Source organism: Cottoperca gobio, chromosome 10 (genome assembly GCF_900634415.1).
Source record: "Cottoperca gobio chromosome 10, fCotGob3.1, whole genome shotgun sequence".
Lineage (NCBI taxonomy): Eukaryota > Metazoa > Chordata > Actinopteri > Perciformes > Bovichtidae > Cottoperca > Cottoperca gobio.
In genome coordinates, this window is record NC_041364.1 from 12731187 (window position 1) to 12757199 (window position 26013).

At 41.5% G+C, this 26013-nt stretch overlaps 5 protein-coding genes and 2 pseudogenes across 5 annotated transcripts; all 7 read right to left on the reverse strand.

Moving 5' to 3' along the window:
• Positions 1-35: 35 nt before the first annotated feature.
• Positions 36-4079, reverse strand: LOC115015032 (protocadherin beta-4-like). The gene is made up of 3 exons (XM_029442196.1): positions 3758-4079; positions 1698-2473; positions 36-59 (listed from the first exon to the last, which is right to left on the reverse strand). Exons 1-3 carry the CDS (start codon positions 4077-4079, stop codon positions 36-38), a joined length of 1122 nt encoding a protein of 373 aa, XP_029298056.1.
• A 636-nt stretch (positions 4080-4715) lies between these two features.
• LOC115014780 (protocadherin gamma-A2-like) lies at positions 4716-7112 on the reverse strand. Its single transcript, XM_029441836.1, has one exon. It carries the CDS (start codon positions 7104-7106, stop codon positions 4716-4718), a length of 2391 nt encoding a protein of 796 aa, XP_029297696.1. The 5' UTR covers positions 7107-7112.
• A 1292-nt stretch (positions 7113-8404) lies between these two features.
• On the reverse strand, positions 8405-10828 carry LOC115014776 (protocadherin gamma-A1-like). Its single transcript, XM_029441831.1, has one exon. The coding sequence runs from the start codon at positions 10799-10801 to the stop codon at positions 8405-8407; it is 2397 nt and encodes a 798-aa protein (XP_029297691.1). The 5' UTR covers positions 10802-10828.
• Positions 10829-11885: 1057 nt separating this feature from the next.
• Positions 11886-14328, reverse strand: LOC115015033 (protocadherin beta-16-like; annotated as a pseudogene).
• Positions 14329-15605: 1277 nt separating this feature from the next.
• LOC115014771 (protocadherin gamma-A2-like) lies at positions 15606-18174 on the reverse strand. Its single transcript, XM_029441825.1, is given in 2 exon segments — positions 15606-15821; positions 15823-18174. Coding segments are annotated over 2 exon segments (2391 nt in total). The 5' UTR covers positions 17998-18174.
• A 1067-nt stretch (positions 18175-19241) lies between these two features.
• LOC115014767 (protocadherin gamma-A2-like) lies at positions 19242-21779 on the reverse strand (annotated as a pseudogene).
• Positions 21780-22995: 1216 nt separating this feature from the next.
• On the reverse strand, positions 22996-25413 carry LOC115014765 (protocadherin beta-16-like). The gene has a single exon (XM_029441821.1). The coding sequence runs from the start codon at positions 25411-25413 to the stop codon at positions 22996-22998; it is 2418 nt and encodes an 805-aa protein (XP_029297681.1).
• Positions 25414-26013: the final 600 nt, after the last annotated feature.

A 26013-nucleotide genomic window follows, 5' to 3' on the forward strand; every position in this document is an offset into this window, starting at 1 on the left:
AAACTCACTCTATAATATACATTTCTGACTATTTTCTATGTACTCTCCACAGAAGTGAACTGCAACACAAAGAGACTTACGGTACATGTTTTGAAACTATTGTTAGCTTCCCACAGCTCTATTCTGTCTAAAAAGTAATTATTTGGAAAAAGTTGGATAAGGAATTCAGATGGAGTGACTTATTCTGCTTTACTGAGTCATATGTAGATACAACCTAACCATATATATACTGCCTCGGGTGTGTCTTTGCTGATAACTAATAGTGCTCAACAAGAAGTGGATAATGCAGACAACATGCACAGCAAGGATGATGGTAGTGGCAATATATGTTGACAGCTTTTATATTTAGCAAACAAGTACATAAAGTTCAATGCCATGCAAGTAGGTGGTTCTGGTCCTGATACAAGTGCACCACAGAGTTAATTGAGACCATTTCATTAAAACCTGGAGTGGATCAATGGATCTACCAGGTTGTGCTGGGTAACTTTAACACTTCCATGTCAATGTTTCTCACACAATTTAACAGTATACTATTTTGACGATTTACCTAACAAAATACAGAGAAGAAAAATCAAGTATAAGGACAACTGAAATATAGAATAATAAAATAGGGAACAACCACACTGACTTCTTTGACATGACTGTCTGGGGAGTAATTTGTACTTGTGCAATGACACATCAATTAGCAGACTATACTTCTTCATATGAACAGTCTTTAGCAACACAACCAAGTGTTTCTAGGAATGTGCCATGGAATATAAGGATATGAAAATGTACAATCATGGAAATAAACTAAGAATGTACACAAGTGTGTTTTGGAGTGATTGAGCATAAATGAGCCTGTTACACTGGTGTGTGTTTTGCAGTGTCCCTCCCTGGAAAGCGCTGTCCATGACACTGGTGCTGAATGCAGAAAGCTATAAACCAATATGCAGGACCAATGGTTTTCATAACAAATGATGTGAGAATGTGTTTTACAGAAGGATAAAGTAAGATTTCCTTTTTACAAATACTTACGATACTTATTCAACAACAAATAGATTTTCAGATTAATTAACACAAGTCATGTATGCCCTTATCAAATATTCTAAGAAAATCCACCAGGGTGGAAATAGCTGATAGAGAAGAACGCAATAAATTCAGCGTATAATCAATATTGCCAAGCAAAACAAAAACTTTTGTGTCCGTCATTCTTAATGCAGTTCTTCCTCTAAATATCATATGCAATGATTACCAGAGTCAGCAGACAACACAGTCAACGAAAAAGCAGGAACAGGACAATTCTGGACTACATTAAACTGCAATATTGTTATCACAAATGTCTGTTCAATTACAAACTATTCAAAAGTATTCAGAATTCACAAACCTAAAGTATGAATAATGTTAAGCTTGTATGGATAAGGTTAAAAAGGACCAAAATGTATGTGATAATGAATCTAGCACTTAAGACAACTAAGTACAGGTTTTATAAAACAATTCAAATGTGAAGTAGATGGGATATTAAAGATGTCTTTATAAAACTATTAAGGGTGATAGGCTGTAAGGATGAAAAACTGTCTCAAGAAGAAAGTGTATTGTATTATGATTCAGAGCTTTCCAAGACCCCCATGTTTAGTGAGCGACACAATAAAAACATTTTAAAAAGTGTTGTTATTAAAGGTGTAAAGCAACACTTGGTGACATTCCATGAGACTAACCTCCAGAGGAGAGTCTGGTTCATCCAGGATACTCTTTTCACTCTGTATCCGCTGCATCGTCCCTGTAGCACTGGGGTCCATTATCAGCACGTTCTGACTACCGGCTGTGCCGAACTTACAGTCACTCTTTCTGGAGTCAGTCGTCCTGCACACCTCGTAATTGTACACGTGTTGGAGAGTCCCTGTCCCCAAAGTGTCTGAGTAACGTGGAGGATAATATGGAATCACAGGGAGGTTGGAGTGAAACATGATGCGAGACTGTCTCCACCTGTAGATTTTCACTGATATAATAACCACTAAACACGTGATGAAGAGGAAGGAGACTACAGCCAGAGCCAGCACTAAGTAAAAAGTCAGGTTATCATTGTACTCCTTGTCGTGTGTAAAGTCAGTGAACTCAGACAGCACTTCAGGGAAGCTGTCCGCCACCGCCACGTTAACAATGACTGTAGCTGAACGAGAGGGCTGCCCGTTGTCCTCCACTATAACAGTCAGTCTTTGTTTCACAGCATCTTTATCAGTCACTTGGCGGATAGTTCTTATTTCTCCATTCTGAACGCCCACTTCAAACAGCGCCCTGTCTGTGGCTTTCTGCAGTTTATAGGATAGCCAGGCATTCTGTCCAGAGTCCACATCAACAGCCACCACTTTAGTGACCAGATAGCTCACATCTGCTGAACGAGGCACCATTTCAGCCACCAGAGAGCCACCAGTCTGGACTGGGTACAGAACCTGAGGAGGGTTGTCGTTCTGGTCCTGGATCAGTATTTTCACAGTCACATTGCTACTGAGTGGAGGGGAGCCTCCATCCTGCGCTTTGACACGGAAGTGGAAGTCTTTGATCTGCTCGTAGTCAAAAGAGCGCACTGCATGGATGACTCCACTATCAGCACTAACGGACACATATGAGGAGACTGGCACTCCGTTAACAGAGGAGTCCTCCAGGATGTAAGAAACACGGGCATTCTGGTTCCAGTCAGCGTCTCTGGCTCTCACTGTGAATATAGAGAAGCCTGGTGTGTTGTTTTCTACAATGTTGGCCTCATATGAGCTCCTCTCAAAGACAGGCGCGTTATCATTCACATCAGAGATCTGTAAGGTGAGAGTGACGCTGCTGGAGAGGGAGGGCACGCCTTCATCAGAGCAGGTCACTGTTATATTATAATGAGATGCTCTCTCTCTGTCCAGTTCACTATCTGTCACTAAACTATAGAAATCATTAGAAGAAGTGCTTGTAGTAAACGGTATGTTGCCATTAATTCTGCAGTTTACTTGCCCATTGTTACTTGAATCTGGGTCAATAACACTGAACATAACTATAACTGTATTTTGGGGAGAGTCTTCTGGGATTGAATCTGATTTGGAAAGTATACTGATTACAGGCTTATTATCATTAATATCAATAACGTCAACAATAATCTTGCTGGAATCAGAAAGACCACCACTGTCTTGAGCTTCAATATCAATTCTGTAATACTTGGCTTTTTCAAAGTCAATTTCACCAACTAATATTACTTCACCGTTTTCATTTATTGTAAATATATCAGAGACACTGTCCATAGTGGACGACACAGAATAAGACATCTCCCCATTTGTTCCTTTATCTGCATCCGAGGCACTCACTGTCGTCAACGTTGTTCCTTTCTGAGAATTTTCGGCTATGGCTGCCTTGTAAACTGACTGCATAAAAACAGGAGCATTGTCGTTTGCATCGAGCACGGTGACATAAATCTTTACGGTACCAGACATCTGAGGGTCTCCTCCATCTACAGCTGTTAACAACAACGATATTTGTTCGTCTTTCTCGCGATCTAACGGCTTGTGCAAAACCATTTCGACCTTTTTAATACCATCTGCATGATTTTGTATGTTCAGTACAAAATTATCAGTAGGTTTTAAACTGTAATTTTTCAGTCCATTTACGCCAATATCTGCATCCACCGCTCTTTCTAACACAAACTTAGATCCTGTTACTGCGGATTCGCTAATTTCAAAACGTTTCTCGTTATTTTTAAAACTGGGAATGTTGTCGTTGATGTCGGTAATTTCTACTGTTATTCGAAAAAGCTCCATTGGGTTTTCTAGAATAATCTGCAAATGTAAAGCACAAGGCGTCGTCTGCCTGCAGAGAGACTCTCTGTCGATTCTCTCTTTCACAAGGAGGAGTCCCCTTTCTCTACTCAGCTCGATGTATTCTGCATTGTCGCCCGTAAATATACGGGCTTTACCTGACTTTAGTCTTTTCACATCCAAACCTAAATCCCGTGCTAAATTGCCCACAACAGAACCCTTTGCCATTTCCTCCGGAATAGAGTAGCTGACTTGACCGAGAACTGAACCGAGAAAGAAGATCGAGATGAAAAACAGTACTTGCCGTCTCATTGTTCTATCCATAGTTTATGTTGCGCCACAAAAAAAAACTATTATACTCGTTTCCACAATAAACATATCTCCATGTGAAAATGAATTGACAAATGAATATCGAGTAAATCCACAAATGTTGAAAGAGAGTCTGTCAGCTCAGTGTGTCCATCGAACGGGCAATCTCTCCGTGAACAGTGCGTTCTCCCTTTTTCTTTCTCTGAAATAACGACATGACATGGGAGGATCTGCTTAAAATCCTGTCTACAGTTGCAACACGCTGACCAACAGCGGCCCATGGAGTTCATATCGTGAAATTACAAGACAACTAAACCTAATATCAGTGGACATAGGTTAGGAATATGCTTCATGCATCACTGTTATAATGCTCAAACTTTCAAATGCATTATGAAAAAGGGGACGGCATCCATCCAAACATCAAAAACATGACATGTAGAAGCAGAATACAAAATAAATTATGTCAGAATAACCCAAACAACTCAAAACTCACTACAACTATATGACACATAATAGGACACAAATAAAGTGGAAGCGGCTTGTATAGTGCTGCCTCTATCCGAGGTGCTGAAAGGATGTTGCCAGCGTTCAGACACATATTTAAACATGCAGCTTTGACAAAACACGATGGGGGAATTTTCAAACCTCTAGAGGAGAGTCTGGTTCATCCAAGATGCTCTTTTCACTCTGTATCCGCTGCATCGTCCCTGTAGCACTGGGATCCATTATCAGCACGTTCTGACTACCGGCTGTGCCGAACTTACAGTCACTCTTTCTGGAGTCAGTCGTCCTGCACACCTCGTAATTGTACACGTGTTGGAGAGTCCCTGTCCCCAAAGTGTCTGAGTAACGTGGTGGATAATATGGAATCACAGGGAGGTTGGAATGAAACATGATGCGAGACTGTCTCCACCTGTAGATTTTCACTGATATAATAACCACTAAACACGTGATGAAGAGGAAGGAGACTACAGCCAGAGCCAGCACTAAGTAAAAAGTCAGGTTATCATTGTACTCCTTGTCGTGTGTAAAGTCAGTGAACTCAGACAGCACTTCAGGGAAGCTGTCCGCCACCGCCACGTTAACAATGACTGTAGCTGAACGAGAGGGCTGCCCGTTGTCCTCCACTATAACAGTCAGTCTTTGTTTCACAGCATCTTTATCAGTCACTTGGCGGATAGTTCTTATTTCTCCATTCTGTAAGCCCACTTCAAACAGCGCCCTGTCTGTGGCTTTCTGCAGTTTATAGGAGAGCCAGGCATTCTGTCCAGAGTCCACATCAACAGCCACCACTTTAGTGACCAGATAGCTCACATCTGCTGAACGAGGCACCATTTCAGCCACCAGAGAGCCACCAGTCTGGACTGGGTACAGCACCTGAGGAGGGTTGTCGTTCTGGTCCTGGATCAGTATTTTAACTGTCACATTGCTACTGAGTGGAGGGGAGCCTCCATCCTGCGCTTTGACGTGGATGTGGAAGTTTTTGATCTGCTCGTAGTCAAAAGAGCGCACTGCATGGATGACTCCACTATCAGCACTAACGGACACATATGAGGAGACTGGCACTCCGTTAACAGAGGAGTCCTCCAGTATGTAAGAAACACGGGCATTCTGGTTCCAGTCAGCGTCTCTGGCTCTCACTGTGAATATAGAGAGGCCTGGTGTGTTGTTTTCTACAATGTAGGCCTCATATGAGCTCCTCTCAAAGACAGGCGCGTTATCATTCACATCAGAGATCTGTAAGGTGAGAGTGACGCTGCTGGAGAGGGAGGGCACTCCTTCATCAGAGCAGGTCACTGTTATATTATAATGAGAGGAGATCTCTCGGTCTAATACACTATCAGTCACTAAACTGTAAAAATTATTAGTTGACGTTTTTAAAATGAATGGTACATTTTCGCTGATAAAGCATTTCACGTTTCCGTTTTCTCCTGAATCTAAGTCTTCAATGTTTATCATTGTAACGACGGTATTGAGTTTGGCATCCTCTGATATAACAGTAGACTTTGACATTATGTTAACTTCAGGCCTGTTGTCATTTACATCTTGCACATCAACAATTAACTTACAAGAATGTGTGAGTCCTCCATCGTCACTAGCACGTACATTTATTTGAAAATTTCGCCACTCTTCAAAATCAATATTTCCGATTAAAGTAACATCTCCATTTTCTTTGTTAATCTTAAACATTTTCCTAACATCGTCTAATGTATTTGTTATTGAATAAGTTATCTTACCATTGGATCCCTGATCTGCATCTGAGGCTGTAACAGTGGCAACAACTGTGCCTTTCGGAGAGTTCTCTGTAACTGTAGCCTTGTATGTGGGCTGTGTAAAAACAGGTGCATTATCATTATGGTCTAAAACTGTAATAACAATCAGCATTGTTCCTGACATCTGCGGCTCTCCTCCATCTACAGCCGTTAACACAAGAGAGATCTGCTCTTGTTTCTCTCTATCTAAAGGTTTTTCTAGAACCATCTCAACGTTTTTATTTCCCTCTGCGTTATTGTGCAGTTTCAGAGTAAAATGATCCGTTGGTTTTAATTCGTATCTTTGAACATCATTAAGTCCAACATCGAGATCCACAGCCCTTTCCAATACAAATGTTGCTCCGGTGATCGCTGACTCAATTATTTTGAATTCAATCTCCCTTTCTTCAAAGGTTGGTGCATTATCATTAATATCTGTGATCTGGACTGTAACACTGTAAAACTCCATAGGATTCTCCAAAATAATCTGAAAATGTAAAGCGCAAGGCGTCGTCTGTCTGCAGAGCGCCTCTCTGTCGATTCTCTGTTTGACGAGGAGGACTCCTCTTTCTCTGTTCAGCTCGATGTACTCGTCGCTGTCTCGGGTATAAATTCGAGCTTTACCAGAACTCAAACGCTTAGTTTCCAGTCCCAAGTCCTGCGCTATATTACCGACTAAAGAGCCTTTCGACATTTCCTCCGGTATTGTGTAGCTGACCTGCCCAATTACCGAGCCGATTGATAGGAGACATATGAACAACAGCGCGTGTCCTTTCATTGTTCTATCCGAGTATATTTTCAGCAGAATTCGACAGTCTGGTTATATATCCCATGAACTACAATCCACTCCAGTGTCAAACATCAATTTCACAGCCGTATAATCCACACAGTAAAAAAGAATAGTCCCGGAGCTCGTCCTGCCTGTTATTAGTAATAGTTCATATCCCGAAGTCCATTCTTCCCCGTCGAGTTCTCTCTTCTTTATGATGATGTTACATGGGAGGTGCTGATACAGCCCTACTCTCAGCCGTGCACACTCTGGTCAACAGCGGCCCTAAGAGTTCATAATACAAAACTGCAGCAAAACAACATGAACTAATCTGTCCAGCAGACGTATTACAAAATGTAACTTAAAATACGGTAATATTAGCAGCATACGCTAAATGATCCACCTCTCAAATGGTGAGTCGTCACTTCAAAACTGTTTATGGTCATGATTTCTCACTGTTGTTTGAATCTTCAGCCATATTAATGTGTTCATAAAAACATGAACCACATCTAAATACAAGTGTATACAAGGGAGAGAAAAATAATGAATTAGAAAATACTAAGAACATACCTACTAAACGATTGAAAATAATGAAACCTTTTTGGAATTGGAGAAATAGAGAAGAAAAAGCTGAGTCTGGAGTAGTTGCTGTCCAAAGCACTGAAATGATGAAAGTCTAAAAACGGCCAACAATAATGTCCACCACAAGTCCTTCCATGCAGATGCAAATATTGCATGTACCAATAAGATGAGAACAATGAAAGTGTCGCTGATTTTCCTTAGGAAACAAGGTGTATAAACAGAAGTCAGTAAATACCTGTACTGTATGCTCAATGTGGGCGAACATGAGATATGAATATCTAAATACCAAAAAAACTAGTTGGATATTAAATCAAATACTAAAACCACGTCTCAATCCAAAGCTATATTACTGACTCCAAGCAATGTTGCTGAAATAGGCATGACCAATAAATTAGATTTCAAAAGTAAATGTTACACAACATAACTATATATTAAAATACACCAATATTTTAATACACATTTTAAGTGTTTGAAATTTCCATACCTAAGAAAAAGAAAAAGAAGAAAAAGCAGTTTAACCTCTAAGGGAGTTTACAGTCCGCTTTAAAACACAAAGCAGGTAAGTCATAATACGGTGCATTTGAAATAATACAACAACCTATCATTAATGGAGAATGCAGGTAATGGGATGCTGTCCATGGTTCTGAATACGCAGAAATAGCCAGAAAAAGTTCCCAGACACAGCAACTGAACACTAACAGATAAATGAAGGCACAGAGAGCAAGCTACACTAATGAACTAACCTCTAGAGGAGAGTCTGGTTCATCCAGGATGCTCTTTTCACTCTGTATCCGCTGCATCGTCCCTGTAGCACTGGGGTCCATTATCAGCACGTTCTGACTACCGGCTGTGCCGAACTTACAGTCACTCTTTCTGGAGTCAGTCGTCCTGCACACCTCGTAATTGTACACGTGTTGGAGAGTCCCTGTCCCCAAAGTGTCTGAGTAACGTGGTGGATAATATGGAATCACAGGGAGGTTGGAGTGAAACATGATGCGAGACTGTCTCCACCTGTAGATTTTCACTGATATAATAACCACTAAACACGTGATGAAGAGGAAGGAGACTACAGCCAGAGCCAGCACTAAGTAAAAAGTCAGGTTATCATTGTACTCCTTGTCGTGTGTAAAGTCAGTGAACTCAGACAGCACTTCAGGGAAGCTGTCCGCCACCGCCACGTTAACAATGACTGTAGCTGAACGAGAGGGCTGCCCGTTGTCCTCCACTATAACAGTCAGTCTTTGTTTCACAGCATCTTTATCAGTCACTTGGCGGATAGTTCTTATTTCTCCATTCTGTAAGCCCACTTCAAACAGCGCCCTGTCTGTGGCTTTCTGCAGTTTATAGGAGAGCCAGGCATTCTGTCCAGAGTCCACATCAACAGCCACCACTTTAGTGACAAGATAGCTCACATCTGCTGAACGAGGCACCATTTCAGCCACCAGAGAGCCACCAGTCTGGACTGGGTACAGAACCTGAGGAGGGTTGTCGTTCTGGTCCTGGATCAGTATTTTCACAGTCACATTGCTACTGAGTGGAGGGGAGCCTCCATCCTGCGCTTTGACACGGAAGTGGAAGTCTTTGATCTGCTCGTAGTCAAAAGAGCGCACTGCATGGATGACTCCACTATCAGCACTAACGGACACATATGAGGAGACTGGCACTCCGTTAACAGAGGAGTCCTCCAGGATGTAAGAAACACGGGCATTCTGGTTCCAGTCAGCGTCTCTGGCTCTCACTGTGAATATAGAGAGGCCTGGTGTGTTGTTTTCTACAATGTTGGCCTCATATGAGCTCCTCTCAAAGACAGGCGCGTTATCATTCACATCAGAGATCTGTAAGGTGAGAGTGACGCTGCTGGAGAGGGAGGGCACTCCTTCATCAGAGCAGGTCACTGTTATATTATAATGAGAGGAGATCTCTCTGTCTAATTCACTGTCAGTTATAACGGTAAAGAAATTATTTGTTGTTGATTTAATGGCAAACGGAATATTTTTGTTTAAAACACACATGACTTTGCCGTTATCGCTTGAGTCCGCATCTTGAATATTAAGCATTGTTACAACCGTTCCCGGTTTCATGTTCTCAGACACTGTGTTTGAGATCGACATGATGTTAATGGACGGAGGGTTATCGTTTGTATCCGTCACGTCAACAATTACTTTACACGCATCTGATAATCCTCCCTGATCCGACACCTGGACATCTAATTCATAAAGTTTCCTTTTTTCATAATCTACATTTCCAGTTAAGGTTAAAACTCCAGTATTAGCATCAATTTTAAAGAGACCTGCTGCTCCAGATTTTGAAATCATGTATGTTATTATTCCGTTATTGCCTTTATCGATGTCTGTAGCCTTTACAGTAGTTAATAAAGTGCCAACAGGAGCATTCTCTGTAACACTTGCTTTGTATTCCGGATTTGAACACACGGGTGGGTTATCATTGACGTCTAACACAGTTATGATAATCTGCATTGTCCCTGAAAGCTGTGGTTCACCACCATCCAGAGCGGTTAGTATTAATGATATATACTCATGTTTTTCTCGGTCTAACGGTTTCTGTAAAACCATCTCCACATGTTTAGTCCCATCGCCTCTGCTGATGGTTTTCAGAACAAAATTATCAGTGGGTTTCAGGGCGTAGCTGTTCAATCCGTTTATACCAACATCATCGTCTATTGCTTTCTCTAATACGAATCGAGCTCCAGTAGGAGTTAATTCGCTAATTTCATATTTCATCTCACCTTTTTCAAACGTCGGAGGGTTGTCATTTATATCGGTAATTTCGACAGTAACCGTGTAAAACTCCATCGGGTTTTCCAGGATCATTTGAAAATGGAGTGCGCAAGGCATTGTTTGACCGCATAGCGATTCTCTGTCTATTCTGCCTTTACAAAGGAGGACTCCTCTTTCTGTCTTCAGCTCAATATATTCCACAGTGTTACCAGTATAAATACGAGCTTTACCGGACTTCAGTCTTTCCACACTTAAACCTAAATCCTGGGCTATATTGCCTACTAGAGCCCCCTTTGCCATTTCCTCAGGAATGGAGTAGCTGACCTGCCCGTGCACTACACGGAGCGAGAGCAGCGAGATAAACAACAGCACTTGCCATCCCATCGTTCCTGTCGACACGGCTGTGAAGAAAACCAGAAAATCCTCAGTTTCTTCGCTGCAGGTTCCAATTTTGACCGGTAGATGTATGTATATGGTCCTAAAGATGGCAGGTATCCTAAATTGTGGAACAAAGAAATCCCATTGTGCCGTCCAGGCTAATGCTGTGGTAGTCCCGACTGTTAGATCTGTCTCTCTCTATTTCCCAATGTAATATGTTGAAGTATAGGGGCGGAACTGCAACGAAAGCTTTCTCAGCCAGACGATGGCCAACAGCGTCTCTCTCTGTTCAATGGACTGAACTACACGGCATCTTATTGTGACAACCACAGTAATGACATTTAAGAAAACAAATTACAACTAAATGATGTACTTTGACATATTTTTGATTGATTTAAATGTCACATAAACACTTAAATTCAAATCCGTTTATATTACTAATGAAATAGACATACGTGACTAAAGCAACAAATAATATAAATCAGAATATGAAGCAATAAAACAACTAAATATAAAGTTAAATCACAAAACCTACAAGTACAGCTACACAGGCACAAACGCAGCTACATACCACGCAGACAAAGCGAATACAATGGGCATAATGTAAATGATGTTTCAGATGAACACCACCTCACAGCATTGCAACGACCAAACTATCATTTGCTCTGTCCATGGTGCTGAATAATAAAATTAAGATGTCAAAACAATGATTCCGGATTCCAATCTAGCTTTGGCGTGCACGCATGAATTGTGGATGATACAATGATGATAAATAAATGTTCATTTGTATTTGTTGTTTTTCAGTTACAAGGCTAAATTTGTCTAAACTACTAATAGAAAAAAAGAGGAGCTGAACCACACACACACACACACACACACACACACACACACACACACACACACACACACACACACACACACGAACACACACACACACACACACAGAAAGTGAGTCGAACTACTGTTCTGTGCACTTTGTGGGATGATGAATGGCAAAATTAGGTGTAAAACTATTCCCAACGAGCTAAGCTGAATTCTGAAAATAAATATACCGCATTAGAGTAATTCTGATTCACTGCGTAGTAAAAAATTAGGCCAAGACTAGTGGATGAAGATAATCTGTGTCTACTGAAAAACTCACCTCTAGAGGAGAGTCTGGTTCATCCATGATGCTCTTTTCACTCTGTATCCGCTGCATCGTCCCGGTAGCACTGGGGTCCATTATCAGCACGTTCTGACTACCGGCTGTGCCGAACTTACAGTCACTCTTTCTGGAGTCAGTCGTCCTGCACACCTCGTAATTGTACACGTGTTGGAGAGTCCCTGTCCCCAAAGTGTCTGAGTAACGTGGTGGATAATATGGAATCACAGGGAGGTTGGAGTGAAACATGATGCGAGACTGTCTCCACCTGTAGATTTTCACTGATATAATAACCACTAAACACGTGATGAAGAGGAAGGAGACTACAGCCAGAGCCAGCACTAAGTAAAAAGTCAGGTTATCATTGTACTCCTTGTCGTGTGTAAAGTCAGTGAACTCAGACAGCACTTCAGGGAAGCTGTCCGCCACCGCCACGTTAACAATGACTGTAACTGAACGAGAGGGCTGCCCGTTGTCCTCCACTATAACAGTCAGTCTTTGTTTCACAGCATCTTTATCAGTCACTTGGCGGATAGTTCTTATTTCTCCATTCTGTAAGCCCACTTCAAACAGCGCCCTGTCTGTGGCTTTCTGCAGTTTATAGGAGAGCCAGGCATTCTGTCCAGAGTCCACATCAACAGCCACCACTTTAGTGACCAGATAGCTCACATCTGCTGAACGAGGCACCATTTCAGCCACCAGAGAGCCACCAGTCTGGACTGGGTACAGAACCTGAGGAGGGTTGTCATTCTGGTCCTGGATCAGTATTTTCACAGTCACATTGCTACTGAGTGGAGGGGAGCCTCCATCCTGCGCTTTGACACGGAAGTGGAAGTCTTTGATCTGCTCGTAGTCAAAAGAGCGCACTGCATGGATGACTCCACTATCAGCACTAACGGACACATATGAGGAGACTGGCACTCCGTTAACAGTGGAGTCCTCCAGGATGTAAGAAACACGGGCATTCTGGTTCCAGTCATCGTCTCTGGCTCTCACTGTGAATATAGAGAGGCCTGGTGTGTTGTTTTCTACAATGTAGGCCTCATATGAGCTCCTCTCAAAGACAGGCGCGTTATCATTCACATCAGAGATCTGTAAGGTGAGAGTGACGCTGCTGGAGAGGGAGGGCACTCCTTCATCAGAGCAGGTCACTGTAATATTATAATGAGAGGAGACTTCTCGGTCTAAATCATTATCTGTCACTAAACTGTAGAAATTATTAGTTGACGTTTTTAAAATGAATGGTATATTTTCGCTGATAAAGCATTTTACGTTTCCGTTTTCTCCTGAATCTAAGTCTTCAATGTTTATCATTGTAACGACTGTATTGAGTTTGGCATCCTCTGATATGACAGTAGACTTTGACATTATGTTAATTTCAGGCCTATTGTCATTTACATCTTGCACATCCACAATCAATTTACAAGAATCTGTGAGTCCTCCGTCGTCACTAGCGCGTACATTTATTTGGAAGTGTTTTGACTTTTCAAAGTCAATGTTTCCATTCAATGAAACTTCGCCGTTTTCTTTATTTACCTCAAACATTTTCCTAACATTTCCTAATGTATTGGTGATTGAATACGTTATCTTTGCATTTGAACCCTGATCTACATCTGAGGCTGTAACAGTGGCAACAACTGTGCCTTTCGGAGAGTTTTCAGTAACTGTAGCCTTGTATGTGGGCTGTGTAAAAACAGGTGCATTATCATTATGGTCTAAAACCGTAATAACAATCAGCATTGTTCCTGACATCTGCGGCTCTCCTCCATCTACAGCCGTTAACACAAGAGAGATCTGCTCTTGTTTCTCTCTGTCTAAAGGCTTCTGTAGCACCATCTCAACGTTTTTATTCCCATCTGCGTTATTGTGCAGTTTCAGAGTAAAATGATCCGTTGGTTTTAATTCATAGTTTTGAACACCATTAAGTCCAACATCAAGATCTTCCGCCCTTTCCAGCACAGATTTTGCCCCAATCATCGCCGACTCACTGATTTTAAAAGCAATTTCATTTTTTTCAAAGGTTGGTGCATTATCATTGATATCTGTGATCTGTACGGTAACAGTGTAAAACTCCATAGGATTCTCCAAAATAATCTGAAAATGTAAAGCGCAAAGGGCCGTCTCTGTACACAGCTCCTCTCTGTCGATTCTATGTTTGACGAGGAGGACTCCTCTTTCTCTGTTCAGCTCGATGTACTCGTCGCTGTTTCTCGTATATATCTTAGCTTTGCCTGATATCAAACGTTTTATTTCTAAACCTAAATCTTGCGCTATATTGCCGACTAAAGAGCCTCTCGGACATTTCCTCCGGAATGGAGTAGCTGACCTGCCCGAACACTGAGTCGAGGGAAAGGAGAAGGATACACAACAGTACTTGCCGATTCATTGTTCTATCCGATGTTTTCCCAGTGAAGCTCCACAGTCTGCTTATACTCCATACAAAACAGACACCACTTAGATTCCAAAGTCAAATCTCAAATGAACAGCTGCATAACGCACTCATTGGAAGCAAATGTCTTGCAGATCGAAATTTCTCCTTTTCTCTTTCGTAAATGTTCCACAACCAGAATCGTCCGTCTTTGCCCGTCGTGTTCTCTTTGTACTGTGACGATGTTACATGGGAGGTGCTGCTACAACCCTGCCTCATTCATCAACACTCTGGTCAACAGCGGCCCTAAGAGTCCATTTTATAAAACTGCAGAACACCGAATACAATTCAGCTCAGGAGAATTCACTGTAAACCATCTGGAAATGTAGTAACAGCACAAACACATATGTACTATCTTGGATTTTAAAAACAACTAGAGGAAGAAATGATTGAAATGCATATCGTTTACCATTTAGGTCATTATAATAATATATTTAAAGATAATAGATGCACAAGGAAGGACACCGTGTTAATCAAGTGTTGAGGATGTTCCACAGATCGTAGTGGATATCAAATATACATTTAACGAAAGTTGAAATGGAACAATATCTCGGAAAAATAAAATGTTTCTCTACATAAATATAATTACAGATAAATAATGAGAATAACACAAAAAGAGACCAATTTTAAAGTTGTGGAAACAGCCTCTGACAGAGAAGATGAACGATGCATCTGAACTGTTTCTGTCGCTGTCCACAGTGCTGAAGTGAATCAACTCTGAATGAGAGAAAAAACTCCCAGACTGCACGAGCTGCTGTTCAAATATGGTGATACCATACTGTGCTATAATATGTGGAACATATTTAAAACCTTAGTATGACAAATAAGTATTCTACTTTAATTATCACTACTACTACTACTACTACTACTACTACTACTACTACTACTGACTGTACTATTACTGCTAAAGATATTAATAATATTTATAAATCACTATTACAAAACAAATACGTTGTGTCTTTCAAGAACATAGATACAATTTAAAATGTAGTTAGCATGCATGTATATAGATTGAATTTCAAATGTTCCTTTGGAGAATGACCAGGTGAAATAAGCCCAACATGCCTGAAAAAGTAACCAGTGTATATTGATCGATAAACTATAGCATACAACTCTGTTAATGGAGGCCAACTGTCCTATAAAGTGGTATGCACATCTGTATGTTACTCAAAGAGAAACAATAGTGTGTCATTAATTACATTTTAAATAATTAAATATACACTGAAACAATATTAAAGCAGTCAAACCTCTAGAGGAGAGTCTGGTTCATCCAGGATGCTCTTTTCACTGTGTATCCGCTGCATCGTCCCTGTAGCACTGGGGTCCATTATCAGCACGTTCTGACTACCGGCTGTGCCGAACTTACAGTCACTCTTTCTGGAGTCAGTCGTCCTGCACACCTCGTAATTGTACACGTGTTGGAGAGTCCCTGTCCCCAAAGTGTCTGAGTAACGTGGTAGGATAATATGGAATCACAGGGAGGTTGGAGTGAAACATGATGCGAGACTGTCTCCACCTGTAGATTTTCACTGATATAATAACCACTAAACACGTGATGAAGAGGAAGGAGACTACAGCCAGAGCCAGCACTAAGTAAAAAGTCAGGTTATCATTGTACTCCTTGTCGTGTGTAAAGTCAGTGAACTCAGACAGCACTTCAGGGAAGCTGTCCGCCACCGCCACGTTAACAATGACTGTAGCTGAACGAGAGGGCTGCCCGTTGTCCTCCACTATAACAGTCAGTCTTTGTTTCACAGCATCTTTATCAGTCACTTGGCGGATAGTTCTTATTTCTCCATTCTGAACGCCCACTTCAAACAGCGCCCTGTCTGTGGCTTTCTGCAGTTTATAGGAGAGCCAGGCATTCTGTCCAGAGTCCACATCAACAGCCACCACTTTAGTGACCAGATAGCTCACATCTGCTGAACGAGGCACCATTTCAGCCACCAGAGAGCCACCAGTCTGGACTGGGTACAGAACCTGAGGAGGGTTGTCGTTCTGGTCCTGGATCAGTATTTTCACAGTCACATTGCTACTGAGTGGAGGGGAGCCTCCATCCTGCGCTTTGATGCGGAAGTGGAAGTCTTTGATCTGCTCGTAGTCAAAAGAGCGCACTGCATGGATGACTCCACTATCAGCACTAACGGACACATATGAGGAGACTGGCACTCCGTTAACAGAGGAGTCCTCCAGGATGTAAGAAACACGGGCATTCTGGTTCCAGTCAGCGTCTCTGGCTCTCACTGTGAATATAGAGAGGCCTGGTGTGTTGTTTTCTACAATGTAGGCCTCATATGAGCTCCTCTCAAAGACAGGCGCGTTATCATTCACATCAGAGATCTGTAAGGTGAGAGTGACGCTGCTGGAGAGGGAGGGCACTCCTTCATCAGAGCAGGTCACTGTTATATTATAATGTGAAGAGATCTCTCGGTCTAAATCACTATCAGTCACTAAACTGTAGAAATTATTAGTTGACGTTTTTAAAATGAATGGTACATTTTCGCTGATAAAGCATTTCACGTTTCCGTTTTCTCCTGAATCTAAGTCTTCAATGTTTATCATTGTAACGACTGTATTGAGTTTGGCATCCTCTGATATGACAGTAGACTTTGACATTATGTTAATTTCAGGCCTGTTGTCATTTACATCTTTCACATCAACAATTAACTTACAAGAATCTGTGAGTCCTCCCTCATCACTAGCCAGTACATTTATTTGAAAATGTTTTGACTTTTCAAAGTCAATATCACCAATTAAAGAAACTTCGCCGTTTTCTTCTTTTACCTCAAATACTTTCCTGACATTGTCTAATGTATTGGTGATTGAATACGTTATCTTAGAGTTTGAACCCTGATCTGCATCTGAGGCTGTAACAGTGGCAACAACTGTGCCTTTCGGAGAGTTCTCTGTAACTGTAGCCTTGTATGTGGGCTGTGTAAAAACAGGTGCATTATCATTAGCGTCTAAAACTGTAATAACAATCAGCATTGTTCCTGACATCTGCGGCTCTCCTCCATCTACAGCCGTTAACACAAGAGATATCTGCTCTTGTTTCTCTCTGTCTAAAGGCTTCTGTAGCACCATCTCAACGTTTTTATTCCCATCTGCGTTATTGTGCAGTTTCAGAGCAAAATTATCCGTTTGTTTTAATTCGTATCTTTTAAGATCATTAAGTCCAACATCAAGATCCACAGCCCTTTCCAGAACAAATTTCGCTCCGGTTATCGCTGACTCACTTATTTTGAATTTCATTTCACCTTTTTCAAAGGTTGGTGCATTATCATTGATATCTGTGATCTGTACGGTAACAGTGTAAAACTCCATAGGATTCTCCAAAATAATCTGAAAATGTAAAGCGCAAAGGGCCGTCTCTGTACACAGCTCTTCTCTGTCGATTCTCTGTTTGACGAGGAGGACTCCTCTTTCTCTGTTCAGCTCGATGTACTCGTCGCTGTTCCTCGTATATATCTTAGCTTTGCCTGATATCAAACGTTTTATTTCTAAACCTAAATCTTGCGCTATATTGCCGACTAAAGAGCCTCTCGACATTTCCTCCGCAATGGAGTAGCTGACCTGCCCGAACACTGAGTCGAGGGAAAGGAGAAGGATACACAACAGTACTTGCCGATTCATTGTTCTATCCGATGTTTTCCCAGTGAAGCTCCACAGACTGCTTATACTCCATACAAAACAGACACCACTTAGATTCCAAAGTCAAATCTCAAATGAACAGCTGCATAACGCACTCATTGGAAGCAAATGTCTTGCAGATCGAAATTTCTCCTTTTCTCTTTCGTAAATGTTCCACAACCAGAATCGTCCGTCTTTCCCCGTCGTGTTCTCTTTGTACTGTGACGATGTTACATGGGAGGTGCTGCTACAACCCTGCCTCATTCATCAACACTCTGGTCAACAGCGGCCCTAAGAGTCCATTTTATAAAACTGCAGAACACCGACAGCTGAGGAGAACTCACTGTAAACCATCTGGAAATGTAGTAACAGCACAAACACATATGTACTATTTTGGATTTTAAAAACGACTACCGGAAGATATTATTGAAATGCATATCTTTTACCATTTAGGTCATTATAATAATATATTTAAAGATAATAGATGCACAAGGAAGGACACCGTGTTAATCAAGTGTTGAGGATGTTCCACAGATCGTAGTGGATATCAAATCTAAATAAATAAAAAGTGGAAATGGAAAAATAGCTCGTAAAATAAAACGTTTATTTACATAATGATAATTACAGAGAACTAATGAGAATAACACAGAAAGAGATCAATTTTAAAGTTGTGGAAACAGCCTCTGACAGAGAAGATGAACATGCATCTGAACGGTTTCTGTCGCTGTCCACAGTTCTGAAGTGAATCAACTCTGAATGAGATCAAAAACTCCCAGACTGCACGAGCTGCTGTTCGAATATTGTGATGCCATACAGCGCTATAATATGTGGAACATATTTAAAACCTTATTATAACAAATAATTAGTCTACTCTGAGTATCACTACTGCGGCTACTGCTACTACTGACAGTACTATTGCTGCTAATGATATTAATATTATATAGAAAACAATATTATAAAACAAATATGTTGTGTCTTTCAAGAACATAGATATAACTCAATATGTAGTGAGCATGCATGTAAATTGAAGTTAAAATGTATTTGATTTTCCTTTGTAGAATGACCAGGTAACGTAATCCCAAGATGTCAGTAAAGGTAACATGTTTACAATTGTTAAGTAGGCTTATTCATACAACTATGTAAATGGTGGCCAACTTTCCAACAACGTAGTATGTTCCTCTGTTTGTTTTTCAAAGAAAAACAATAGTGTCTCATAAATTACATTTGAAATAAATAACGAAACAATATTAAAGCAGTCTAACCTCTAGAGGAGAGTCAGGTTCATCCAGGATGCTCTTTTCACTCTGTATCCGCTGCATCGTCCCTGTAGCACTGGGGTCCATTATCAGCACGTTCTGACTACCGGCTGTGCCGAACTTACAGTCACTCTTTCTGGAGTCAGTCGTCCTGCACACCTCGTAATTGTACACGTGTTGGAGAGTCCCTGTCCCCAAAGTGTCTGAGTAACGTGGTGGATAATATGGAATCACAGGGAGGTTGGAGTGAAACATGATGCGAGACTGTCTCCACCTGTAGATTTTCACTGATATAATAACCACTAAACACGTGATGAAGAGGAAGGAGACTACAGCCAGAGCCAGCACTAAGTAAAAAGTCAGGTTATCATTGTACTCCTTGTCGTGTGTAAAGTCAGTGAACTCAGACAGCACTTCAGGGAAGCTGTCCGCCACCGCCACGTTAACAATGACTGTAGCTGAACGAGAAGGGCTGCCCGTTGTCCTCCACTATAACAGTCAGTCTTTGTTTCACAGCATCTTTATCAGTCACTTGGCGGATAGTTCTTATTTCTCCATTCTGTAAGCCCACTTCAAACAGCGCCCTGTCTGTGGCTTTCTGCAGTTTATAGGAGAGCCAGGCATTCTGTCCAGAGTCCACATCAACAGCCACCACTTTAGTGACCAGATAGCTCACATCTGCTGAACGAGGCACCATTTCAGCCACCAGAGAGCCACCAGTCTGGACTGGGTACAGAACCTGAGGAGGGTTGTCGTTCTGGTCCTGGATCAGTATTTTCACAGTCACATTGCTACTGAGTGGAGGGGAGCCTCCATCCTGCGCTTTGACGCGGAAGTGGAAGTCTTTGATCTGCTCGTAGTCAAAAGAGCGCACTGCATGGATGACTCCACTATCAGCACTAACGGACACATATGAGGAGACTGGCACTCCGTTAACAGAGGAGTCCTCCAGTATGTAAGAAACACGGGCATTCTGGTTCCAGTCAGCAGTCTCTGGCTCTCACTGTGAATATAGAGAGGCCTGGTGTGTTGTTTTCTACAATGTAGGCCTCATATGAGCTCCTCTCAAAGACAGGCGCGTTATCATTCACATCAGAGATCTGTAAGGTGAGAGTGACGCTGCTGGAGAGGGAGGGCACTCCTTCATCAGAGCAGGTCACCTGTTATATTATAATGAGAAGACTATCTCTCGGTCTAAATCACTATCTGTCACTAAACTATAAAAATTATTTGCTGATGTCTTTAAAATAAATGGTAAATTTTCGGTTATAAAACATTGCACCACTCCGTTTTCTCCAGTGTCCTTATCCTCAATGTTTATCATTGTAATGACTGTATTGAGTTTGGCATCCTCTGATATGACAGTAGACTTTGACATGATGTTAATTTCAGGCCTGTTATCATTTACATCTTGCACATCCACAATTAACTTACAAGAATCTGTGAGTCCCTCCATCGTCACTAGCACGTACATTTATTCGAAAATGTCGCGACTCCTCAAAGTCAATATTTCCAATTAAACTAACTTCACCATTTTCTTTGTTAATCTTAAACATTTTCCTAACTTCATCAAATGTATTTGTTATTGAATACGTTATCTTACCATTGGTACCCTGATCTGCATCTGAGGCTGTAACAGTGGCAACAACTGTACCTTTCGGAGAGTTTTCAGTAACTGTAGCCTTGTATGTGGGCTGTGTAAAAACAGGTGCATTATCATTAGCGTCTAAAACTGTAATAACAATCAGCATTGTTCCTGACATCTGCGGCTCTCCTCCATCTACAGCCGTTAACACAAGAGAGATCTGCTCTTGTTTCTCTCTGTCTAAAGGTTTTTCTAGAACCATCTCAACGTTTTTATTTCCATCTGCGTTATTGTGCAGTTTCAGAGTAAAATGATCCGTTGGTTTTAATTCGTATCTTTGAAGATCGTTCAGTCCAACATCAAGATCTTCTGCTCTTTCCAGCATAAATTTTGCTCCGGTCATTGCTGACTCACTTATTTTGAATTCAATCTCCCTTTCTTCAAAGGCTGGTGAATTATCATTAATATCTGTGATCTGGACTGTAACACTGTAAAACTCCATAGGATTCTCCAAAATAATCTGAAAATGTAAAGCGCAAGGCGTCGTCTGTCTGCAGAGCGCCTCTCTGTCGATTCTCTGTTTTACGAGGAGGACTCCTCTTTCTCTGTTCAGCTCGATGTACTCGTCGCTGTCTCGGGTATAAATTCGAGCTTTACCAGAACTCAAACGCTTAGTTTCCAGTCCCAAATCCTGCGCTATATTGCCGACTAAAGAGCCTTTCGACATTTCCTCCGGTATTGTGTAGCTGACCTGCCCAATTACCGAGCTGATTGATAGGAGACATATGAACAACAGCGCGTGTCCTTTCATTGTTCTATCCGAGTATATTTTCAGCAGAATTCGACAGTCTGGTTATATATCCCATGAACTACAATCCACTCCAGTGTCAAACATCAATTTCGCAGCCGTATAATCCACACAGTAAAAAAGAATAGTCCCGGAGCTCGTCCTGCCTGTTATTAGTAATAGTTCATATCCCGAAGTCCATTCTTCCCCGTCGAGTTCTCTCTTCTTTATGATGATGTTACATGGGAGGTGCTGATACAGCCCTACTCTCAGCCGTGCACACTCTGGTCAACAGCGGCCCTAAGAGTTCATAATACAAAACTGCAGCAAAACAACATGAACTAATCTGTCCAGCAGACGTATTACAAAATTGTACTTAAAATACGGTAATATTAGCATTATATGCTAAATGATCCACCTCTCAAATGGTGAGTCGTCACTTCAAAACTGTTTATGGTCATGATTTCTCACTGTTGTTTGAATCTTCAGCCATATTAATGTGTTCATAAAAACATGAACCACATCTGAATACAAGTATATACAAGGGAGAGAAAAATAATGAATTAGAAAATACTAAGAACATACCTACTAAACGATTGAAAATATTGAAACCTTTTTTGGAATTGGAGAAATAGAGAAGAAAAAGCTGAGTCTGGAATAGTTGCTGTCCAAAGCACTGAAATGATGAAAGTCTAAAATCGGCCAACAATAATGTCCACCACAAGTCCTTCCATGCAGATGCAAATATTGCATGTACCAATAAGATGAGAACAATGAAAGTGTCGCTGATTTTCCTTTGGAAACAAGGTGTATAAACAGAAGTCAGTAAATACGTGTACTGTATGCTCACTGTGGACGAACATGAGATATGAATATCTAAATACCAAAAAAACTAGTTGGATATTAAATCAAATACTGAGACCACGTCTCAATCCAAAGCTATATTACTGACTCCAAGCAAGGTTGCTGAAATACGGCATGACCAATAAATTAGATTTCAAAAGTAAATGTTAAACAAAACATAACTATATATTAAAATAGACAAATATTTTAATACACATTTTAAGTGTTTGAAATGTCCATACCACATTATCTGCTACTGAAAGCCATACAATGTGTACTATTGGCAAAGTTTGTATAAAAAAGGAAAAGAAAAAGCAGTTTAACCTCTAAGGGAGTTTACAGTCCGCTTTAAAACACAAAGCAGGTAAGTCATAATACGGTGCATTTGAAATAATACAAAAACCTAGAATTAATGGAGAATGCAGGTAATGGGATGCTGTCCATGGTTCTGAATACGCAGAAATAGCCAGCAAAAGTTCCCAGACACAGCAACTGAACACTAACAGATAAATGAAGGCACAGAGAGCAAGCTACACTAATGAACTAACCTCTAGAGGAGAGTCTGGTTCATCCAGGATGCTCTTTTCACTCTGTATCCGCTGCATCGTCCCTGTAGCACTGGGGTCCATTATCAGCACGTTCTGACTACCGGCTGTGCCGAACTTACAGTCACTCTTTCTGGAGTCAGTCGTCCTGCACACCTCGTAATTGTACACGTGTTGGAGAGTCCCTGTCCCCAAAGTGTCTGAGTAACGTGGTGGATAATATGGAATCACAGGGAGGTTGGAGTGAAACATGATGCGAGACTGTCTCCACCTGTAGATTTTCACTGATATAATAACCACTAAACACGTGATGAAGAGGAAGGAGACTACAGCCAGAGCCAGCACTAAGTAAAAAGTCAGGTTATCATTGTACTCCTTGTCGTGTGTAAAGTCAGTGAACTCAGACAGCACTTCAGGGAAGCTGTCCGCCACCGCCACGTTAACAATGACTGTAGCTGAACGAGAGGGCTGCCCGTTGTCCTCCACTATAACAGTCAGTCTTTGTTTCACAGCATCTTTATCAGTCACTTGGCGGATAGTTCTTATTTCTCCATTCTGTAAGCCCACTTCAAACAGCGCCCTGTCTGTGGCTTTCTGCAGTTTATAGGAGAGCCAGGCATTCTGTCCAGAGTCCACATCAACAGCCACCACTTTAGTGACCAGATAGCTCACATCTGCTGAACGAGGCACCATTTCAGCCACCAGAGAACCACCAGTCTGGACTGGGTACAGAACCTGAGGAGGGTTGTCGTTCTGGTCCTGGATCAGTATTTTCACAGTCACATTGCTACTGAGTGGAGGGGAGCCTCCATCCTGCGCTTTGACGCGGAAGTGGAAGTCTTTGATCTGCTCGTAGTCAAAAGAGCGCACTGCATGGATGACTCCACTATCAGCACTAACGGACACATATGAGGAGACTGGCACTCCGTTAACAGAGGAGTCCTCCAGTATGTAAGAAACACGGGCATTCTGGTTCCAGTCAGCATCTCTGGCTCTCACTGTGAATATAGAGAGGCCTGGTGTGTTGTTTTCTACAATGTAGGCCTCATATGAGCTCCTCTCAAAGACAGGTGCGTTATCATTCACATCAGAGATCTGTAAGGTGAGAGTGACGCTGCTGGAGAGGGAGGGCACGCCTTCATCAGAGCAGGTCACTGTTATATTATACTCAGGTGATCTCTCTCTGTTTAATTCACTGTCGGTTATAACGGTAAAGAAATTATTTGAGGTGGAGGTAATTGAAAATGGAATGTTCTCGTTAATATAACATTGGACTTTTCCATTTTCACCTGAGTCTGGATCTTGGATATTTACAATAGTCACAACAGTGCCAGGCTGAATGTCTTCCGTTACTACGCTGGACTTTGACATGACATTTATAGCAGGTATATTGTCATTTGTATCAGCTATTTCCACTATAACTTTACTAGAATCGGTTAGTCCTCCTTCATCAGTGGCCTGAACATGTATTTGATATTGTCGCTTCTTTTCAAAGTCAGTGTTTCCGACCAATTTAACTTCGCCATTTCGTTTGTTTATGTCAAATATTTCAGATGCATCGTCAACGGAGTTCAATATAGCATAGGAAATAATTCCATTCGATCCCTCGTCTAAGTCAGAGGCACTGACTGTAATCACTACCGTTCCTGAGGGTGAATTTTCTCTTATGCTAGATTTATAGATTTTTTGTGTAAAAACGGGGGCATTATCATTACTATCTAGTACATTTACATGTATCTGAACAGTCCCGGAGAGCTGCGGCTCACCGCCGTCTATTGCAGTCAATACAAGTGACAAATGATCCTGTTTTTCTCGATCCAAAGGTTTCTGTAAAACCATTTCTACCATCTTGCTTCCGTCGGCTTGATTTTGCAGCCTCAAAACAAAGTTATCGGTTGGCTTTAACACATAACTTTGAAGGCCATTCATACCGACATCCAGATCTACTGCCTGATCTAGCACAAATACGGTTCCTGTGATAGCTGACTCACTTATTCTAAATTTCATTTCACCTCTTTTAAAAATCGGGGCGTTGTCGTTAATATCTGTCACCTCGACGGTAATGCTATAAAACTCCATAGGATTCTCTAAAATTACCTGGAAATGCAAAGCGCAGGGCGCCGTCTCTGCACAGGTCGCCTCTCTGTCTATTTTCTCTTTGATGAGGAGGACTCCCCTTTCTTTATTTAACTCGATGTACTCTGCACTGTCTCCCGTATAAATACGAGCTTTTCCTGATTTCAGTCTTTTCACATCCAAACCCAAATCTTGTGCAATATCACCCACGAAAGAGCCTTTCGGCATTTCCTCTGGGATCGAGTAGCTGACCTGCCCAATGACTGAACTGAAATAAAGAGCGGAGATAAACAGCAGCACTTGCCGTCTCATTGTTCTGTCCGCCATGATCCTGTAGAATGAGCGCAACATTCCTGTAAAAGACGAATTTGTCTTCAGAGTTAATCCTTAATATGTCCCCAAGTCGTCAGTAATCACCAGGTAGGTCATGAATGATAGAAGGAAAAGAACAATATTCGTCCGAATGAACGTTTAGAGATCTGGTCCTCGTATTCTGTATTGTTCGTTGTGTCTTTCTCTCGTTCCCTATATGTAATGATGGGGGAGGTACTGCTGATTCCTTCTCCTTGACTAACACAGACTGGCCAACAGCGGCCCTATGAGTCCACCATGCTGAACTACAGAATACTGTGGATGATGGAAAATGACTGGTGGTTTCTATATGGAGCGGTCCTACATTGAGGTTAGCCAGTTTCGTCCCTTAAAAAAAACAAAGATTAATATGTAAAAATATAAAATGTTGCTTTTTCTGGGGGATATGTAGTTACGCCTGAAAGTTCAACCGAATGGAACAAAACAAAGTGAGTAAGAGAGAGAGAGGGAGAGAGAGAGAGAGAGAGAGAGAGAGAGAGAGAGAGAGAGAGAGAGAGAGAGAGAGAGAGAGAGAGAGAAGAGAGAGAGAGAGAGGGGAGAGAGAAAAAGGGAGAG

Excerpts from the sequence above, each read along its gene's own strand:
- LOC115014765 (XM_029441821.1), bottom strand. The coding sequence starts at position 25,413 with ATGGCGGACAGAACAATGAGACGGCAAGTGCTGCTGTTTATCTCCGCT.
- LOC115015032 (XM_029442196.1), bottom strand. The coding sequence starts at position 4,079 with ATGAGACGGCAAGTACTGTTTTTCATCTCGATCTTCTTTCTCGGTTCA. Across the intron at positions 2,474-3,757 it reads AAACCCAATGGAGCTTTTTC|CTGTGAAAATACTGATCCAG; the intron begins GAATAACAGTAG and ends GTAGCAATGTGA. Across the intron at positions 60-1,697 it reads AACCAGACTCTCCTCTGGAG|TTCACTTCTGTGGAGAGTAC; the intron begins GTTAGTCTCATG and ends TTTGTGTTGCAG.
- LOC115014776 (XM_029441831.1), bottom strand. The coding sequence starts at position 10,801 with ATGGGATGGCAAGTGCTGTTGTTTATCTCGCTGCTCTCGCTCCGTGTA.
- LOC115014780 (XM_029441836.1), bottom strand. The coding sequence starts at position 7,106 with ATGAAAGGACACGCGCTGTTGTTCATATGTCTCCTATCAATCGGCTCG.